Source organism: Nyctibius grandis, chromosome 4 (genome assembly GCF_013368605.1).
Source record: "Nyctibius grandis isolate bNycGra1 chromosome 4, bNycGra1.pri, whole genome shotgun sequence".
In the NCBI taxonomy this organism is placed as follows: Eukaryota; Metazoa; Chordata; class Aves; order Nyctibiiformes; family Nyctibiidae; genus Nyctibius; species Nyctibius grandis.
The window spans coordinates 19,278,761-19,297,399 of NC_090661.1; the positions used below are offsets into that span (position 1 = coordinate 19,278,761).

Genomic DNA, 18,639 nt, shown 5'->3' on the forward strand with positions numbered 1-18,639 from the left:
ATTTAAAGTTTGTGAGAGATGAACAGCATGTTATGAAATAACAGAAAATCTGGTACCACATCAATTGTAAATTATTTTAGGTACTGTAGCTATGCACCTTTTAAATTTGGGGCAGTTTATATATGAAAATGTACTGTGTTTCAAACATGCCTATCAAGCAGTCCTATGAGATGAAAAAAATCACCACTTCTTGAGTGAAAGCTGAAGGATTCAGCGGTGTTTTGGTGATACTAAAAAAGCAGGATGAGACATTCCTTTTTCCTGCACTTTAGTCTGCGTGTGGGTTCAACTGTGCTAGTGAGTACCAGTTTCCTTTCTGAAGTCCTTGCTAGAATTTAAATCTGGGTGATTTAGTGCACAGAGAAAGCGTACACGTTCTTAGCACTTGCCAGAGAGATCTGGTTCACTGGCAAGACCTTTGTTCAGAGGAAAAACATTTCTATTTCTCTTTTCAGTGCTAAAGAATGTCCATGAAGATCTTCATTACACAAGAGGGAATGAAAGAGGAGGACAGATGAGGAGAAAATAAAGTAACCTTCCAGTTCAGCTTCTGGGAAGTTGCACTATGCTGTAACCAACACAGAAAGCAGGTCACAGAAAGGCTTCTGTTGGGAAGCGCGCTGCCAGGCTATGCTAGGCTTGCCACTACATCACAACATAACACATCCATTTTTATCAAGCGTTGATATGGTATTTAGTCCCTGCAAGCAGCCCATGAAATAACAGGGTTACATCAAAACTGCTGCTGCAGTAAAAATAGTAGCAGCGCAGCCATGTTGTATGTAAAAACACAAACTGTAAAAGGCCAAAACAGAAGATAATGAAAATCTCAATTTATAACATAAACTTTTATTTTAAAGCCCGTTAACGGCCATCTGAGATTTGATCCCTCCTTTCTGCACACCTGGAATTAACACTATTGCTTGCTGACTCTGCAGCCCTGTCCGTACTATCATTTTGCCTCCAGGCCAGTGCATGTGTTTTAGCCCAAACTCCCTACTTACCTACACTATTCGCTACAACCTGGAATAAACCAAGAGGCTCTCCAAGGGAATTTACGGTTAGGCCGTGACTAGCATTTGCTTTCATTGGGTACTGATGAGCACCAACGCAACCGGCGCCCAGGGACAGCCCAGCCGGCCTCTCTTCACCTGGGGCTCAGCCGGGGCAGGCAGCTGCTCCCGCGCCCCGCGCCCCGCCCCGGAGAGCCGGCACCAAGCGACAGCCACTCCCTCGAGCTTGCGATCGCTCGCTATGCCCCGCCGCCATGTTGGCGCAAGCAGCTCACAGCCGCCGCCCGGCGCCCTCTCCTCCCCCGCCGCCTCACCGCTGCCCCGTCAGCCGGCGGGGCGGTGCCGTCCGCCTCTACTTCCGAAGCGGCGGCGGGCGGTAGGTGGTGGCAGCGGGCGGCTGAGGGCTGTCTGGAGGCAGGGAAGGGGGCGGGCGGTGCGGCTGTGCTCCGGTGGTGCGGCGGCCCTCGGCCTGCGCCGCAGCCGGGGTGGGGGGGGTGACGGGACAGTTGAGGGTGGCCTGGGTGGCCCCAGGGGGTACGAGCTCGGGGATAGGCCGCGGCGGGGGCTTGGTCTGAGGGAGCCTGCTGGCTTGGCCGGCTTGCAGGCTGCTGGGGGTCTCCTGAGGTCTGCGTGGAAAGCTTTGCTATCTTGAGAGTCAGAGTATGGGAGGCAGTTCTGACTGTCGAAGTAGAGCACCTTACAAGAGGAAAGAGAGTAATGTTTACACAGGTTAGAAACGGGTTTATTTTTACTCTTTTCACTCCTGAGTCTAGCTTTTGTTGTTTTAATTTAAAAACACATCAATAGTGTGCTTCCTGGGCTTCCTTTACTAAGAGATGGAGACTCCTTCAGCAGCAGTAGTTAGAATCGGGTTTCTTCTTTAGAAAAAAAAGTATAAACGTTAACTCTGACTTCCAAATACTTACTGTGCCAGCATCCAAGATTATTTGGTTTCTTTGGTTGCTTCTTTTGGACAGCTTAAATCTATGCCAGCTTTTCTCTCATTTAAAAATAAAGGTGCAACTTTAAAACAAGTGACTAGAAGTTATGTTACCTCATGTGGAGACTCAGGTTAAACAACATTTGTGACCTGGCTTAGAGAGAAACCTGGGCTTTAGATCATTTTGTCAAAAGATGTTTTAAACCTTAAATTGTCCATAGTATCAGTTGAACAAGGACAAAAACAGAGCCAGTCCTCAGTTTTGCTTGCATTTTGCAGTGATACAGGAAATAAAGAGAGTGCCAAGCTCATACAGTTCTACTCAGTTTAGTTAGTTTGAGAATTAAAAAATGGTGAAGGAAGGTTTGCAGAAGAAAAACTTGATGGGGATCTAGTTTTGTAAAGCTTGAAAAATTCATGCCTGTAGTTTCCATAAAGAGCATTTAAAGTTTGACTAATTCATCTTCAGGTAGGAGAGTGATGCTGTCTACTTAACGTTCACTAAACTGATGTTGTTAAAGAACAAATTATTAAAGTAAGGTTCCAACAAGAGTTGTTATTGGACTGTCACTAGCAGAAAACATTTTGCCACAGGCTCAGTGCTTCGTATAGATCTAGGAGTGGATGTTGACTTAACAGTAATTGGCAGGTGGACATGATCATGTCAAGGAAATGAGCACATTTTGATGTCTAATTAGAGTTCAGTGATGGGTTTTTTAAACTTCTGTTCTTCATCCATTAAAAATTAACTTATTTTCAGGGAAGTGGATGCTGTTGCTAATTGTTTCTGAAAGTGAAATGAAACACCTTCAAATCAATATATACCAGCTTCTGGAAGAATTGATATCCTGTCCAAATAGTTAAGACTTGCATTGATTATTCAGGCTCTCAGTTATTCCTCTCTGCAGCAGTTTATAGATCCTGCCAAGTTAGATGGAGCAGAGTAGATGCTATCAAGAGCAGCCTGCTTTGCCTAATTTTTTAGGATGTGGAAAACAAGGGTGTTACCAGTGACCTTGAAGTCAAAGTAGAAGCAGAACACCTTAACTGTTAATAATAGTGAATTTCAAATGGTATAGTAATTTAGCTTTTACCCCGCCCTCTGGATCCAAGAAGTATTACAAGGCTTTCTGCTTTTATTTTGCAGTCTTTATAAGACTTGACTAAAGTGAAGTCAGATCATTTGTACATGAAGTTTTTTATGCTCTGTGTTCTTTGGTGCTAGTGGCATTGTTTTTTCCAAGCACTTCTACTGCCGTCATCCTTCTACTTTGTTCCCTAATCATGTACTCCTCTCTGATTTCCTGCAGAATCCGTAACTCCTGCAATAAATATCAGTGCTTTTAAAAATCTCACTGCTAAGTCAGCCACATCAAAATATGCTTTTTTATTGGGTTGTTGATCTTGTCTCTGCATTACCACTGTTGGCCTCAAATAGCTGCTGTTGCATTGAGTACACTGCCATTTAACCTTTAAGGTTCCTTCTGCCACTATGTTACTGCTACAGTACTCCCTTAGAGTGCTCGGTCTGCTGTTGTGTGAGCCCTCACCTGATGTTTTGTACAGAAACAGAATACTCAGACTTTGAGCAGCACTTGTTATCAGTGCCAACACAACAACAAGTCTTGTAAATATGACTCGGAGAAATGAACTCATAAGTCTTTAAAGTGAGTGGTAGAAATGTTAATTCTTCAGAGTAATACAGGAAGCACGAGAATTTTTAAAGTTTGACAAAATTTCAGAAAATTATGGGAAGGGTAACCTTTTTTTCTTCTCCATTAGGATCTCATAATTATGATAAGCAGCCGGATACATATCTAGAGCCACTAGTTTATTGTAGATGAAAGCTAGTCCCGGTTTGATACTTAGGGCTTCCACAATTAGAAGCAGGTTGCTTTTCTTCATTCTGGTATTTTGTCTCCTTTCATCCTGGTACCCCTAATGCTAAATATTTTTTCTCTGTTTTCTTCTTATCCCCTTCTGGGAACTCGGCTGGAAAACCAGTGCGACTCATGAATGGGGAGAGGTTGAAAAACAAGCTCTGGGTGTATTTGAAATTTTTTTTGTAAAGTCCTTCCTCTGAGAGAACTAATGTGTGATAGATAAATAGCACTGGACAGAACTGTTCTTTATTAATTCTCAATTCTTTTATCTGAAGCTGGGACAAACTGTCAAAGTAATTCTTCTAGACCAAAAGGACACGTATCTTTTTTTCAATTCTGTGTGTATCACTGACTTGGCAAGGAATTGAAAGCAAAGTTCTCACTTGTTAGGGTAAAGGCACATAGCTATAAGCATTTGCTATAATTCTTTCTGTCTTTTAATTAATTTGTGACTTGATGACTGGGTTAGGCAGGAGCAAAAACAAATGGTATCTCTTATTTTCTATAGAAAATGTAGGGTGGTACTATAATTATTCTGAGCAGCAGACATTTATCTCAGTTTCAGCTGTAAACCATTATGCTTCTTTAGGGATTCTTTAAAAGGGAAGCTGCAAGTGTCCAACTCACTTTCTCTGTGATACACCTACTAAAACAAGGGACAAAAAAAAGATGTTTGAGGCTAGGAATCTCTTAAAATACTCTGTTATTTTGCTGCCAGAGCAAAAGCACTATTAAAACAGTTCTGCCTTAATAAATCTGATTCTAGAAGGCAGAAGATAAGACAATTGCTTGACTTTTCTTAGACAAGAAAACTGAATTAAACTATTATATTCTTCTGTTCACAGAGATTTGAACCTCTGTTTTCAGGTTTTCAGGCAAGAGAAACTTGACAGGGGGAAAAACACCATGAGGCTTCTCTGTACTTCACTTTCTCTTACCACGATTTGCTGGCTAGCTGAAGGTACCCTGTCAAAAACAGATGCAAAGAAAGGTGCTACAAAAAAACTGGAAGAAAAGGTAAGAGAAATAACTTAAACACACATCTTATCTAACACGTGCAGTGAACTAATTGACCTTTGGTAAATGGACTCTCATTCTGTCAAAACAGTGTTAAAAGCAACCATGCATTTCCACTGAAGCTTATGCTCACGGATAAGACTACCCGAAACTGTCCTTTCCTTCAGCTTTTATGAGTGTCACAAATGGTTCATTCTTTGAACCAAAATGGTGTAGACTTCTGGAGGTTTTTTTTTTTCCCTTGCAAGCTGCAGAAGCAGGAAGTTTTTGCCCCCTCTTGCATAGCTAAAGGAGACATACTTCCATCCCTTTGGAAAAGGGGGCGGGGAGCTGTAGTTTGAGCCAAGAGCGCTGGGTCATTTACTGGTGGAGGGAAAGGTGTTCTCAGCCTTGCCAATGGAAAGGCTGTATCCTGATAGTTTGAAGAGCTTTCTAACCAGCAGTTCCTTTGTGGGCAGAAATGATTCAGAGTCCCGTAGCAATCTGAGCAAGTGGAGCCAACATGCTGAAGTCTCTCTTAACTTGCTGAGCATGTTCTTGTTTCCTGCCTGTTTTCTTTCAAAACTGCAAGAAGGCACAGCAGTGCAGGAGAAAGGGGGTGTATGGAGAGGAAGTATATTTACCAGTGCATATACCAAGTATATGTACTTAGTGTTGCTAAGCATGTTAGGTAAAAAGTAGCCATGTTCAAAATCCTCTCCCTTAAATTGTAAGTATAGTTAATCTCTCATTGTTTGTGTTACTTGCTTGCTCAATGTCTACCAGGAAGAAAATCTAGTTTGCAGGTAGTGTGAGGATAATACAGAGTGTTAAGACAGGCCTTATCCCTGAAGTCCTTATGCTGAATCAATAGATGGTTTCTTCATACTCACCATGCACACTTTTTTAGGCCTTCTCACTCTGTTTCTGTCTGCTAAAACTATTTGTGCGTTCTAGTTGAAGCAGACCTTCCTTAAAGAAAGGTGTTCAGAACCTTGGCCTTAAGTAACCACAATGCAGCATACTGAGTCTAAAGTACATCCAGTTTAAAAGTTGTCTTCAAATTCTTGTTTAAGAACTCCTAACCTGTTTAATCATTTCGGGAGTAACATGCCAGAAAGCACTAACTAGAGAGCAGAGCACCATCAGCTGTGGTGATTGATGTTCTTTAATCTAATCTCTTCTTGATTTTTTTTTTTTTTGTTCACGTGCTTTTTGCCTTGCAAACAAAGTAAGTTTGCTGATGATGACAAATAATTTCTGAGCACTTTCCTGTTTCAGCTTTAAATCAAACATTTAGAAGGAGTGCTCAGAGTTTAATGATGTGATTCATCATTAAATCCCCCGCCGCTTTGAAGTCTGTTGCTATTGAAAATGGCTGCTTTGTGTAGCTGGTTCTAAAAACTGTCTTCTCCCCCCAGACGCTGCATTCTGATAAAAATGTGCAGGACCGGGGGCTGGTAGTTGTAGATCCAAAGGCAAAGGATATTATACTGGAACACAGAAGTTATTGCTCCAAGAAGATGAAGGAAAGACATTTCATGGGAGATGTTCTGGGATATATTACTCCCGTAAGTTGATAAAATTAATAAAATTAATAAAATTAATAAAATCGGTGCTTTGAATGAATATGCAGCAGACTGTGCTAATCTGCAATCTTGCATCCCTGCTTTAAAAGCATTTTTATAATAATGGGAACTTCTGATCAAACACAGTCAAATACTGTCAAATAGCCAGAGGATTATTTGAGAGCTGGTTTGGGATTCATATGATCCTAAACCCTTGTTCTCCCATCCATCTCTTGGAGGATGTCTAGGTCACACTGGTTTTCTTCTCACTGGTAAAACAGAGATGATAGTATTCTCTTGTCCTTGATGAGCTGCATGAAGTTGCAGTAAAGTCAGAACAGGAGGGCTACTAAATGTCCTCATACCATGCAGCTATCAATTTGAACCTTCTGAATAAACAGTAAAAATTTTTTATGCTGCTGTCAAACTGATTTCTTTTGTTATCTAGTCTTACTATTATTCAGAGCATCCTTTCTTGAATAATAAGTGTTTCTTCCTTTTCTTCCTTTTGTTTAGAGGATGCTTTTAACTTGTTTCAGTCTTACACTGCTCAAAAGAGAAATAGATGCCCTATAAATTTTCACCTTTCTCAAGTTCTTTTGAACATAAATGCAGAGTTGGTAAATTCAAAACTGTGTTGGAATCTACATGCAAATTCCTGTAGTTCAGGTGAATTTGCACTATTTGAAGACTGCCGTTCATGCAGCTATCAGAGTTTCCAGGGTACTTTCTTATTTAAATAAAAATAATGTCCCAGAAGGTTTCCTCAAACTAACAAATGGGGATCTAGCAAATGATTACATTTGTGTTAAAGACTTTGTATTGGTCAAAAGTAAAGTGAACTGTATATCTTACTTTTGAGCCTCTCACTTTTTTTTCCTCCTTTCTTTTGCAAGTGGAACAGCCATGGCTATGACATTGCTAAAATATTTGGAAACAAATTTACACTAATCTCACCAGTCTGGTTACAAGTGAAAAGGAGAGGGAAGGAAAGGTTCCAGTTCACTGGGCTCCATGATGCTGATAAAGGTGTTGTTTTCCTTTCCCGCTTCCCCCTTTCCCGCTTCCCCCTTTCCCGCTTCCCCCTTTCCCGCTTCCCCCTTTCCCGCTTCCCCCTTTCCCGCTTCCCCCTTTCCCGCTTCCCCCTTTCCCGCTTCCCCCTTTCCCTTTGAATATGCATTGCAAGTAAGGTTACTGGTCTTGTTGCAGACTAGGTAGCTTTGGCAATATATACATGTGGGTTTTTCTGGCTCTGCCTCATGGTGAAATACTTCATCTGTTCCATTTTTTGAGGAGTTTTCTTCAGAGTGAACTTCTTTCTGTTCCCACCTGGTTCCACATGTGTACATAGTTTATTTGTCCAAAGAATAAGTAGAAAGATTGGATCTTCCACCAGGCTGTCTACAAAGCCCCTCTTAAAAAAAGGAAGGGACAAAGAATCTGTACAGGTAGAAATAGTCTTTGGTGTTTGTACTGTGCAGTTGTTTACCTGTTGTGGTTTTTTTTTTTCCCTTTGCAAAAACCTTTGGGTGAATTTGGTTTGGAAATGGAAGATAAATTTAATCTGAAGAGAATTTCTTCCTTTACTTTCAAGAAACTGGCAACAAGTTCAGATTTCAGCTAGTATGTTCTTAAACAATAACTAAGTAGTTCATGGTTTTGAACTTGATTGAATGTGGAATCTCATTTGAAACATCTATAATTCTTACCATGTTGGGGCCTGCTAATGAATTCATTCTAGTGCAATGACTGCCAAGAGGAGCGGATGGGACACTTGAAAGTACCATCTAAAAAAAAAAAATCCTTCCAGGTGATGCTTGGTGACTACAGAAGTGTTGCTCTGAGTAGGCAGTAAGATAGTTTCCATGACGAGGCAGAACTGTAAGCAGCAGGGAGGAGTTGGGTAAAAACTATTTTAAGTTTGTGGTAAATGCTAGTTATGCTGTGGTGGAGGTGAATAGCTTCAGATTCTGTGCATCAGAGGATGTTTTGTCTGTGTTGGTTATGAACTAATAGTCTGTGGCAGGAAGACAGATATAATGAAGCTATGCTACATTATTTGAAGAGTGCTTGAAAATATGTTGTCATTGTCAACATCATTTATATTTTAACAGTTGTTCTCTTACTTGATACTGTTTGACAGGCTGGATGAAAGATGTCAGAGAAACCTCCAAAAATATCAAAATAGGTGAGCCTTTGTTTTATATTTGTTTGTTTTTTTATCTTCTTTCACTGCTAGCAGAGCAAAAGAAGGCATTATTCCAGGTGTATATGGGAGAAAAGGAGGTTACCTTAGCCTAGTTGTTTGAAGGAAGAAGCCTGAGAAGAAAAATAAAAGCAGTTAACTATAGATAGTTAAGTAACTGAAGTGTTGATCCTGTTGGTGCCCTAATGTTTTGCCGTAACTTCTTGTCTCTGTATAAACCCTGGGTCACAGGGCCCTCTCTGGAGGGGTACTGTGTATATAACACTACATGCTTGTCTGGGGGAGCAGTCTTCAAACTTGTTGTTCAGGGGTTCTCCTTAGTTAAGAAAAAAAAAAAAATCTAAATCTGAGTCAGTCAGACTTTCCTGTATGATAGTGGAAAAGTCCTTCTTTGGCTCTTTTCCCCTTGAAACTGGGAACTCAAAGGATGTGCCATGGTGTGTGTCTTCAGAGAAAATGGCAAACATTGCTATAGAGATAATATTGTGCTAGATTTCTTACGTTTGTTTATAGCAAGAATTCTGTGGAACTGTGAAAGCCTTCTTGATTCAGAAGGGAGCATCAAACTTGAAATACATTAGAAAAATTGAATGCTCAGTCAGGTATTTTAAATTTCTTCAGCTGCCAGATGATAAAGCCTTTAAAATCTCTCTAGACTCTTCTAAAATACTCTTTTACATTCTTGGTAGTTAGAAAGGGCTTAGACATAGCTCTGGATGAGTTGTTGGCTTTTCCAGTGTGCATGATCATCGACTGTTCCAACAGTTTTCCTGACTCATCTGACTATGTTTTTAATGTTTTGTGTTGTTAGAAAAAGAAATTACATGAGCTCAAGTGCCCATACTTTCCAAAATAAAAATTTGTCATAGGGTCTTGAGATGAGTAGCGGAGATGCACAACTTACAGAAAGATTGCTGTTTCATGTTGGTGTTCGTTTAAGACTCTATTTGGGGCCCTAAGTTCAATTAAGATAGTTTAATGAAATGAAGGTATCTTTTCTTAAAACTTGCATCAGTGCTGACTTTTAACTTAACATAAAATGAAGAATGTTCTACAGTGTCAATTTATCTGTGCTGCCAAAGTTGGTCAGAGTAAAAGAGCAATCATCATAGTCATGGGATGTGTTGTTTAGTGGCATCTCTGCTTGTATCTGCTGTATTCTGTTTCTGCAGAGATAATCCAGTGTAGATAATAAAGTCTTAATTTTCACTACTGATTGATGATTTTGCTTGATAGTGCCTCGAATTTTGTTTGATGGCTGGACTTACCAGGACTTCGAGAGTGTTTTTGGTAGTGAGGATAAGATAGAGGAGCTTTCTGAGAACATGGTTCTGCTAGCCAAGGTAAAAAGACTTTTTGCTAATGCTTATAAAATCGTGTGAGATGATATTTGATTCCTTTTGTAATGTTTTTTTTTTTCCTCATTTCCAGTAGTTTTATATTCTACAAAATAAAATTCTGCTCAAAACAATAATGAGGCAGGATTCTTAATAGTGTGTCCTACTATGTGTCCAGTTCCTGTAAATATGAAGTATAGCAACACTTAAGTGCAGTTAACTACAAGTCTAAAGTGAGACTATATAAGTCTGATCAACATAACCTTGTTAAGTTGTTGTTGGCAGTTGCACTGGTGACTTTTGCCTGCTATAAACTTTGATTGATAAAACCTGTTCCAAACAGCTGACAGGCTGAATGTTACTGAGGCGGTAGTGGATACCCAATAAACTTCTCATGGAAGTTGCCTAGTGAGCAGACTACTTTCTTTTAAATTTCTATTAAAAAAATAAATCTATTAATGGCACCATTTGCAGGGCGTAAACTGGTTAGTGGCATTTTTTAATAGGCAGAAAAAGGGTCATGGGTGCAATGAGTGCTGTTTCCTGTGTTACAGGAGTATATTCAGGCTCAGTGTGCTAGAGCTAATGAGCCCCTTTTAATACCAATAATAACTCACTGGATATCTGTTACTGTACAGTTTTGCTCAGGTCTGATAAACCAGTTTCCTTAAAATGTTAAGAGGCTGGGGAGAGGAGAAGAGGATTTCCGTTAAGGAAAGGTTACTGTTTGCTAAGGTTTTCTGGACAGCCCCTTTACGTAATGGCTTTAGAGATATGCATGTGTAGGACTAGACAAGTTGCACTCAAAAGACATGCAACTTCAGTGGTTGATTCATGACAGCCTGCTTAATTACTGTCAAAATAAATTTTCTCACTTGCTACACCATGTAAAGAAATCTCTAGAGGAAAACAGATGTAGAGGTAAATTGAATAGTTTCTTAAAATTTGTAACTGATACATCAGTCTTAGGTCCTCAGTAAGAGTTGGCCTCTCAAGGAAGGGGTACTCAAGTACAACAGTATCCTTGGTCATGCTAAACCTAAATTATCACGGGAGATGTTTGCAATCATGCCTATGCAAGGTTAGCATTTACATCTTTAGACTCAAGAGCTCATGAATTTTTTCCCAATATATGTGTAAATGTGTGTCAAATGATTTGCTTAACAACCGTCTTTCATTAATGGCTGAATTTTCCCTGTCTGATACTGGTTTATCCTGTAAGAGTAGAAGTCACAGAATCACAGAATCACAGAATGTTAGGGATTGGAAGGGACCTCGAAAGATCATCTAGTCCAATCCCCCTGCCGGGGCAGGATTGCCTAGACCATATCACACAGGAACGCGTCCAGGCGGGTTTTGAATGTCTCCAGAGAAGGAGACTCCACAACCTCTCTGGGCAGCCTGTTCCAGTGTTCAGTCACCCTTACAGTAAAGAAGTTTTTCCTCAAATTTAAGTGGAACCTCCTGTGCTCCAGCTTGCACCCATTGCCCCTTGTCCTGTCAAGGGATGTCACTGAGAAGAGCCTGGCTCCATCCTCTTGACACTTGCCATTTACATATTTATAAACATTAATGAGGTCACCCCTCAGTCTCCTCTTCTCTAAGCTAAAGAGACCCAGCTCCCTCAGCCTCTCCTCATAAGGGAGATGTTCCACCCCCTTAATCATCTTCGTGGCTCTGCGCTGGACTCTCTCTAGCAGTTCCCTGTCCTTGAACTGAGGGGCCCAGAACTGGACACAATATTCCAGATGCGGCCTCACCAGGGCAGAGTAGAGGGGGAGGAGAACCTCTCTTGACCTGCTGACCACACCCCTTCTAATACACCCCAGGATGCCATTGGCCTTCTTGGCCACAAGGGCACACTGCTGGCTCATGGTCATCCTGCTGTCCACTAGGACCCCCAGGTCCCTTTCCCCTACGCTGCTCTCCAACAGCTCTGTCCCCAACTTGTACTGGTACATGGGGTTGTTCTTGCCCAGATGCAGGACTCTACACTTGCCCTTGTTATATTTCATTAAATTTCTCCCCGCCCAACTCTCCAGCCTGTCCAGGTCTCTCTGAATGGCTGCGCAGCCTTCCGGCATCTCAGCCACTCCTCCCAGTTTTGTGTCATCAGCGAACTTGCTGACAGCGCACTCTAATCCCTCATCCAAGTCATTAATGAATATATTGAATAGAACTGGTCCCAGAACCGACCCTTGCGGAACTCCGCTAGACACAGACCTCCAACTGGACTCTGTCCCGCTGACCACTACTCTCTGGCTTCTTTCCTTCAGCCAGTTCACAATCCAGATGTGAATCCTGTGATTCTGTGAAAACAACAGGAGTCCAGGAAAGTAACGAATTGTGTAAAATAAGTATGGCATAGGTGAAACAGGAAAGGCTCAAGAGATTCATATGGAGAGGTAATCCATACCTGTTAAATTTTATGGGGAAAGTTGTCTTCTAATCAGACTATTTTTTCCTGAAGTAATTACTGTGCTAGTGAAAAATGACATGATCAAGCAAGTAAAGTTCTTATATTGTGTCAGTTCAGTGGTGGCAGTGATACAGTGAACATATCCAGTGCATTCAATGTTTCACCTCTGATATGAGTCATGGATAACTAATAGAGATCTTCAACTTTTTCATGTTTGTTAAATAATTTGTGCTTCTCTTTCACTTATTCATGAAATGCTGCAGTAAAGACAAGGCTGGTGTAAGAATGCAAAGCATGTTCAATCTGTAATTGTACAAGAAAACTACAGTAATTGTGTGCTTTGATACTGTGTTATCATCTCTGATACAAGCATAATGAATAAGCATGGTGATTAACTGTATATTCTTGTCGATTCCCTTTATTTAGAATGAAAATTTTGATGGTTTTGTAGTTGAAGTTTGGAGTCAACTAGGAAATCAAAAGCAAACGTGAGTATAAGTCTCTAGGATGCAATTCCTGAAAATTGGCTCCGTGTTGATTTCAATTTGTCATTATAAGTAAATACACTTCATTCTAGGACAACTGAAGATTGTTCCACTTATCTTAGAATGAAGTAGAAGAGTCTGCTCTACTCTACATGAGCTCAAAGATTACATAATAATCTTCATAATGGACCTAACAGACCACATTAGCTGTTCATACTTGAGTTCTGCAAGGTGATCTTAAAGGTTCTTTCCAACCAAAACAATTCTATGATTCTATGTTACTGTTGTACAAGGCTGAAGAGGGTACCTCAATTGCATGCTTACTCAGATGTTGACACTGGCCTTTATTATAACATAGATTGGTTTGGGTTACTGGGTGAAGCTTGGAAGTGTGGGATGCTTTCAAGACCACCAAATTTGAGTTGATTAGGAAACCTTCCAAACCTTTATATAGAAGTCTTTTAGACATAGTGAAACTAAAACCAAAATCCCCAACCTAAAGCAAATCTAGGGAGAAACTGGCTTCCAGTTCTTGCAAGCACAGTATATTTTAGACTTTGGAGTAGTTGATCTACCTTTTGATAGCTCCGCTATGAAGTTTCAGTGAGTCTGCATTTATTGTAGCTGCTAAAACTAGAGGGCTTATCCATACATATGTTTCCTGACACATTATAATCTTTTTTCAATGAGCAAAAGCACCTTGGCTGTCTTAACACCTTGGACGGAGTCAAGGTAAGGCAAGCTCCAAACTGCTGCTTCAGGAGGGAAAGGCAGAATGTGTGGTGAAATGAATGATTCAGTGCAGCAATCTGGAGATTTTGTGTTAGTTTTCTCAGGAAATTTAGGCATCCATTCCTTAAAACACAGTATTCCTACTAGCTGTCTATTGCCTAAAATATCTGGGGGAAAATAGCTTAAAAGAAAGCCTCACAGAATGCAGACTTCATTATGGAAGACTTCCACCTTTCAAAAGTGGTTACTTCAGGTTATTCTGTTTAGGGCAAATGTTGCTGACTGACGGCGTATAATAGTTACTTCTGGAACTGAGTGTGCTATTAACGGAGTCCTACCTTTTTCCTATAAAATCAAGACATGAGAACAAAGAATTGAAACTGCAGAATCTTTGTAGCCTTGTCAGGGGCTCCACCATTTGCTCTGGAATGAATAATCCTTAAGCTAGATGCTCTTGCTCATAATTAGATCATTTGTCAGGTTGTTCTTAACAGTTGATCTCTATACTGAGCTCTGAACCTATTGCCGTGTCTTTAATAAGACAGCCAACAAGATGATTTAAGCAATTAGTAACTGTCAGCCAGAAGTTGGGTGTAGTGATCAGTTTATCTACTGTGCTTACAGTATTTCAGTAAAATTGATGCTTTTCCTATTAGTTAACTTACACAAATGTAAGACAGACTGTATTACTGTAATATTAAGACTCACTGAAGACCAACTTAAGCACCTAGAAGCATCAAACTGCTGTGTTGCAAATGGCACACATGAACAAAGATACTTTCTTATTAGCTCCAGGGTGCGTTTACTTGTGGCATGGTAAAAATGTGACTCTGCCAGGAGTAATGCTGATTCAAAACAGCGCTGCTTGTCCCATCTTGTGTGATAAGAACTGTTTGTACTAGAGGAGTACAACTACAACTGCTGTGTAGTTGCTCTAGCCTTCAGTACCTGAGTGTTACTTAGGTGAAGTATAGAGGCGCTACTTACATATTCCTTTGTCCGTCTGTTATTGATAGAGAGGAGTGGGAAGTATTTTCCATACCTTCAGAGGAAAGGGTTGTTCTCATAGAATAGAATGGTAACTGCCTCCTTTGCTCTGAGTCAGTAGTATTTGACCATATCTGGCCATCTGTGAACAAGACTTTAGGATTATGCTGACTAAAAATGTGAAAGATGATGTTTGGCAGAAAAACATGAGTAGAAACAAAAGTTATGAACTGCAGATTTTCTCCTCTTCAAGACCAGTTTTGATTTAAGTGCTTTGTTGTAAACTCATCTGTGTTTTTTTTTCCTCCCTTTATTGCCACTCCCCTAGAAATGGTTAGGGTATTTAAGTTGCAAAACATCTTGTGTTGGGCTTGCCTCCTCAGAGACAAGCATTCTGAATAAAGCTAATCTAGGCAGCAAGCTGAAGCTGGGTTGTGTGTGGAGTAACACTTGTTTTGTGAAAGTAGAAGTGCATCATTACATTAAAATTTTATCTTGTGATGCTTGTAAGTCATGGGAACAGTGTCTTCATTTTGAGATTACATCAGTTTGTCTATCGCTTTCTCTAAAACTGGATAGCTTGGGTATCCAGTGGCCCAGGGGTTTTCCCTAACGATGTTTCTTGGAGTGAACAGGTGCTTCGAACAGATCTTAAGGGGCAGAATTAAGTGAACTTAGCACCTTGGCAAGCCTGTATTTTTATTGCACATTGTTAAAGAAAATTGTCAGAGTCTGGGTCTCTAGGTTTGCTGATTCTTTATTAAAGCAACTCAAGAGTTGGACCACCACCGCAGTGAATGGTACCTGACTCAAATTCACTATCAGTTTATATAGAAACTAATAAGCAATTACATCATAAACTTCTCATAAGCTTCTGTTAAAATTCTACTAACTATTTCAATTCCTCTTTCTTCAACTGTTAGGAGTCCACAAAAGTCCATTCTTCTCCATCAGTCAGCCAATCCCCCCCTTCTGGTTCCACTGTGGCTCCGGTTGACACCCCATCCTTAATGTTCCTGCTGTCTTGATCCAGGTTGACCGGAGTCTGGTTCCCACTGCCAGTGTCTCCTAAACATTAACCTAAACAGCTAAAGTTTATTATTTAGAACCTTATCTCTATTAATTTTTTATTTCTAAGTGTTCTGTATTCTTTCAAGGTAAAGAAAAGGTTAACCATACATCCCCTTTACTAAAATCATCAGAAATTTAATATTTCTAGGCCTACTCCTGCTAGTTACTCATTAACCTATGACTGATGATTTGTTCAGTCATGGGTCAGGATGATACAAAGGGGCTCTGAGAACATTATTCATGGAGTATGAAACCCACCTGTGTTTATTCAGATAGACTTATATTAATTATTCTATTCTTCATTCTGTTTCATCTCTATTGATCCTTATCTTCCTAACTCATGAGAACTTCTACAACAATTATGTGAAAATTTCTATAACAATTCCCTCCTTTTGTTTTCATTGTATCCCTGCAATCATTTGTATCTCCATGATGATCCTATTCTTGAAGCAAGAGAAGAGAAACATCTCATACAGCATTGTCCTAACACTAGTATAATCACAATTATAATAATTATAAACAAGACAATTACAGTCAGCTTCTTTATCCATAAGGCTAAGTCTGGGAACCAAGATGTGAGCCAAGAGAGTGTTTCAGTAAATCCCCACGAGGTGTCGTCCTTTTCCACCTTTTGCATCATAGAACTCACTTTCCAAATTGTGTGCATATTTGTGAGCAGTTCTCTGGATCGGTCTGTGTACATACAGCAACTGACATTTAAAACTGTACACACTCCTCCTTGTGAGGCTAATATATCTAGAGCCATTCTGTTTTGAATTGTAGTTTTAGAGAGTTCTGTAATTTCTTTTTGCAATGTCAGAAAGACATATATTGAGGCATTGGCTAATTTTTCTGTCTCCCCAGATATATTTATTATTGTTTTTTCCAAATTGATAAATAATTCCTCTGGGCTCAATCTTTGGATAGCTAGACATAAAAATGATTCTTTATTAAAGCAACTCAGAGTTGGACCACCACCGCAGTGAATGTCTTAATTGCTGCAAAGAAGCCTGCAGATCGCCAAGAACAATTATTATAAAGCACACGAGAGGCATTGGTATTGGAATCATCACAACGAATAGCAAATCTTACATGAGGTGAAACAGCAACATTTACAGGTGGAAGAAAAAGGAATAAACTAAAATATTTTGTTCTTCCTCGGGTTCTCTGCGGACATAAGACTGATGGATCCAGGTCTCTTTCCCTGCAACTTTGATAGCATAAGAAGAAGTTAAAAGTACAACATAGGGTCCTTCCCATTTTGGTTCAAATCTATTTGTCCTCTTGAAGTTTTTTACCAATACTTTGTCTTCTGGTTGAATATTATGTACTTGTATCTCAGGAGATCCACCTTGATACCAATAGGCATGCTTTCGCATTTCAAAGAAAGAAATTTGCAGGTACAGTATATATTGTGTCACTCGTTCATCTCCATCCAATAAACTTGTTTTTGCTGGCAAATAAGTGCCTGGAACAGCCAGGTTGTCTGGGTGTGTTCTGAATGTCCCATAGAACCAAATTCAAAGCCTCTGGCAATTTCAATCCAGTTGTTTTACACACTTTAACAATCTTTTCCTTTACACACTTTAACAATCTACCTGTCCAGAGGACTCGGGGTGATAGGGTGTATGTAACTTCCCTGTGATTCCTAAAGCATTGTAAACTTGTAACAGAATCACCGCCGAAAAATGAGCTCCTCTATCCGAATCAATTACTTCAGGAACTCCATATAGGGATATTAATTCTTTTAGCAAAGCTTTAACTACAGTTTTTGAATCATTCTTTCTTGCTGGGAAGGCTTCTACCCATCCTGATAATTGATCTACAATCACTAACAAGTATGAATACCCCATTGCTTTTGGCATTTCAGCATAATCAATTTGTAATCTTTGAAAAGGAAACACCACGGGCAGTCTTTTACCTTGAGGTGGCTGAATCTTAGTTGTAGTGTATTGTTGGCAAAGTTTACAGCTTTCAGTAATCCTTTTCACCGTAGAGTAGATTCCGGGTGCAGCCCGCAGCCGTTGAATTCTCAGTGCAAGTCCTTCAGGTCCCCCATGGCATTTTTCATGGAACCACTGAGCAAGAGGTAGTAAATACCTTTTTGGGAGTAGGGGCTTTTTGTCCAAGGTCCATTGTCCACCTCGTTGTTCTGCTCCAAGTCGTCTCCAAAATTTCACTTCTTCCTCTGGAAGAGCCTCATACATCTCTTCTGCACTTGGAAGCCTGTCAAGTTTCTGTGGTATACACAAAGCTATCATTATAAGGTGCATTTGTTTGGCTGCAGCGTTCGCAGCTTGATCAGCCAAGCAATTTCCTCGTGACAGTGCATCTTGGTGGTTTGTGTGAGCTTTTATACAAATTACTGCTATTTGTGCAGGTAACTGTTTAGCTTCTAAAAGTTCACATACCTCCTTCCCGTGTGCAATGGTTTTTCCAGCTGAAGTCAAAAATCCTCTTTCTTTCCACGGGCTGCATGTAGCATGACAAACTCCAAAAGTGTATTTTGAGTCAGTGTAAATATTAGCTTTTTGACCTTTTGCCAGTTTTGCAGCCTCAGTAAGCGCTAAGATTTCCGCACCTTTTGCCCCCACAACACTAGGAAGAGGATTAGCTTTTAACACAGTTTTTTCTGTTGTTACTGCAAAGCCAGTATACCTTTTTCCTTCTTCGTAAAAGGACGAGCCGTCTGTAAAAAGGTTGATGTCTGGGTCACTCAGGGGTTGGTCTTGAAGATCATTACGTGGCTTACTGGAAACTGCTAACACCTGGGTACAGTCATGTTCATCTTTTTCCCATTCAGTAGGCAAAGGTATTAAAGTGGCTGGATTCAAAGTATTGCATCTTTTAAGTGTGATGTTGTCAGCCAAAAGTAAAACCAGTTCATATCTATGTGCCCATTGTGGTGAAAGCGATTTTTCTGCACATTGTTTCAATAATATTTCAACTTCATGGGGTACGTGTACAGTTAGGGGATGTCCCAGCACTATTGATCTACATTT

At 40.2% G+C, this 18,639-nt stretch overlaps 1 protein-coding gene across 3 annotated transcripts in view; it reads left to right on the plus strand.

The window, feature by feature from the left end:
* The first annotated feature begins 1,324 nt into the window (after positions 1-1,324).
* Positions 1,325-18,639, plus strand: part of CHID1 (chitinase domain containing 1) — a 127,077-nt gene continuing 109,762 nt past the window's right edge. For 2 of the 3 annotated variants that reach the window (XM_068399359.1, XM_068399360.1), the window contains exons 1-7: positions 1,332-1,389; positions 4,682-4,853; positions 6,254-6,403; positions 7,297-7,429; positions 8,544-8,588; positions 9,843-9,949; positions 12,789-12,850. In XM_068399359.1, coding sequence (XP_068255460.1) covers positions 4,743-4,853; positions 6,254-6,403; positions 7,297-7,429; positions 8,544-8,588; positions 9,843-9,949; positions 12,789-12,850 — 608 coding nt within the window. In that variant the 5' untranslated portion in view covers positions 1,332-1,389; positions 4,682-4,742. Of the gene's footprint in view, positions 1,390-4,681; positions 4,854-6,253; positions 6,404-7,296; positions 7,430-8,543; positions 8,589-9,842; positions 9,950-12,788; positions 12,851-18,639 lie in introns of all 3 variants that reach the window. The other variant, XM_068399361.1, reaches the window with a different exon arrangement.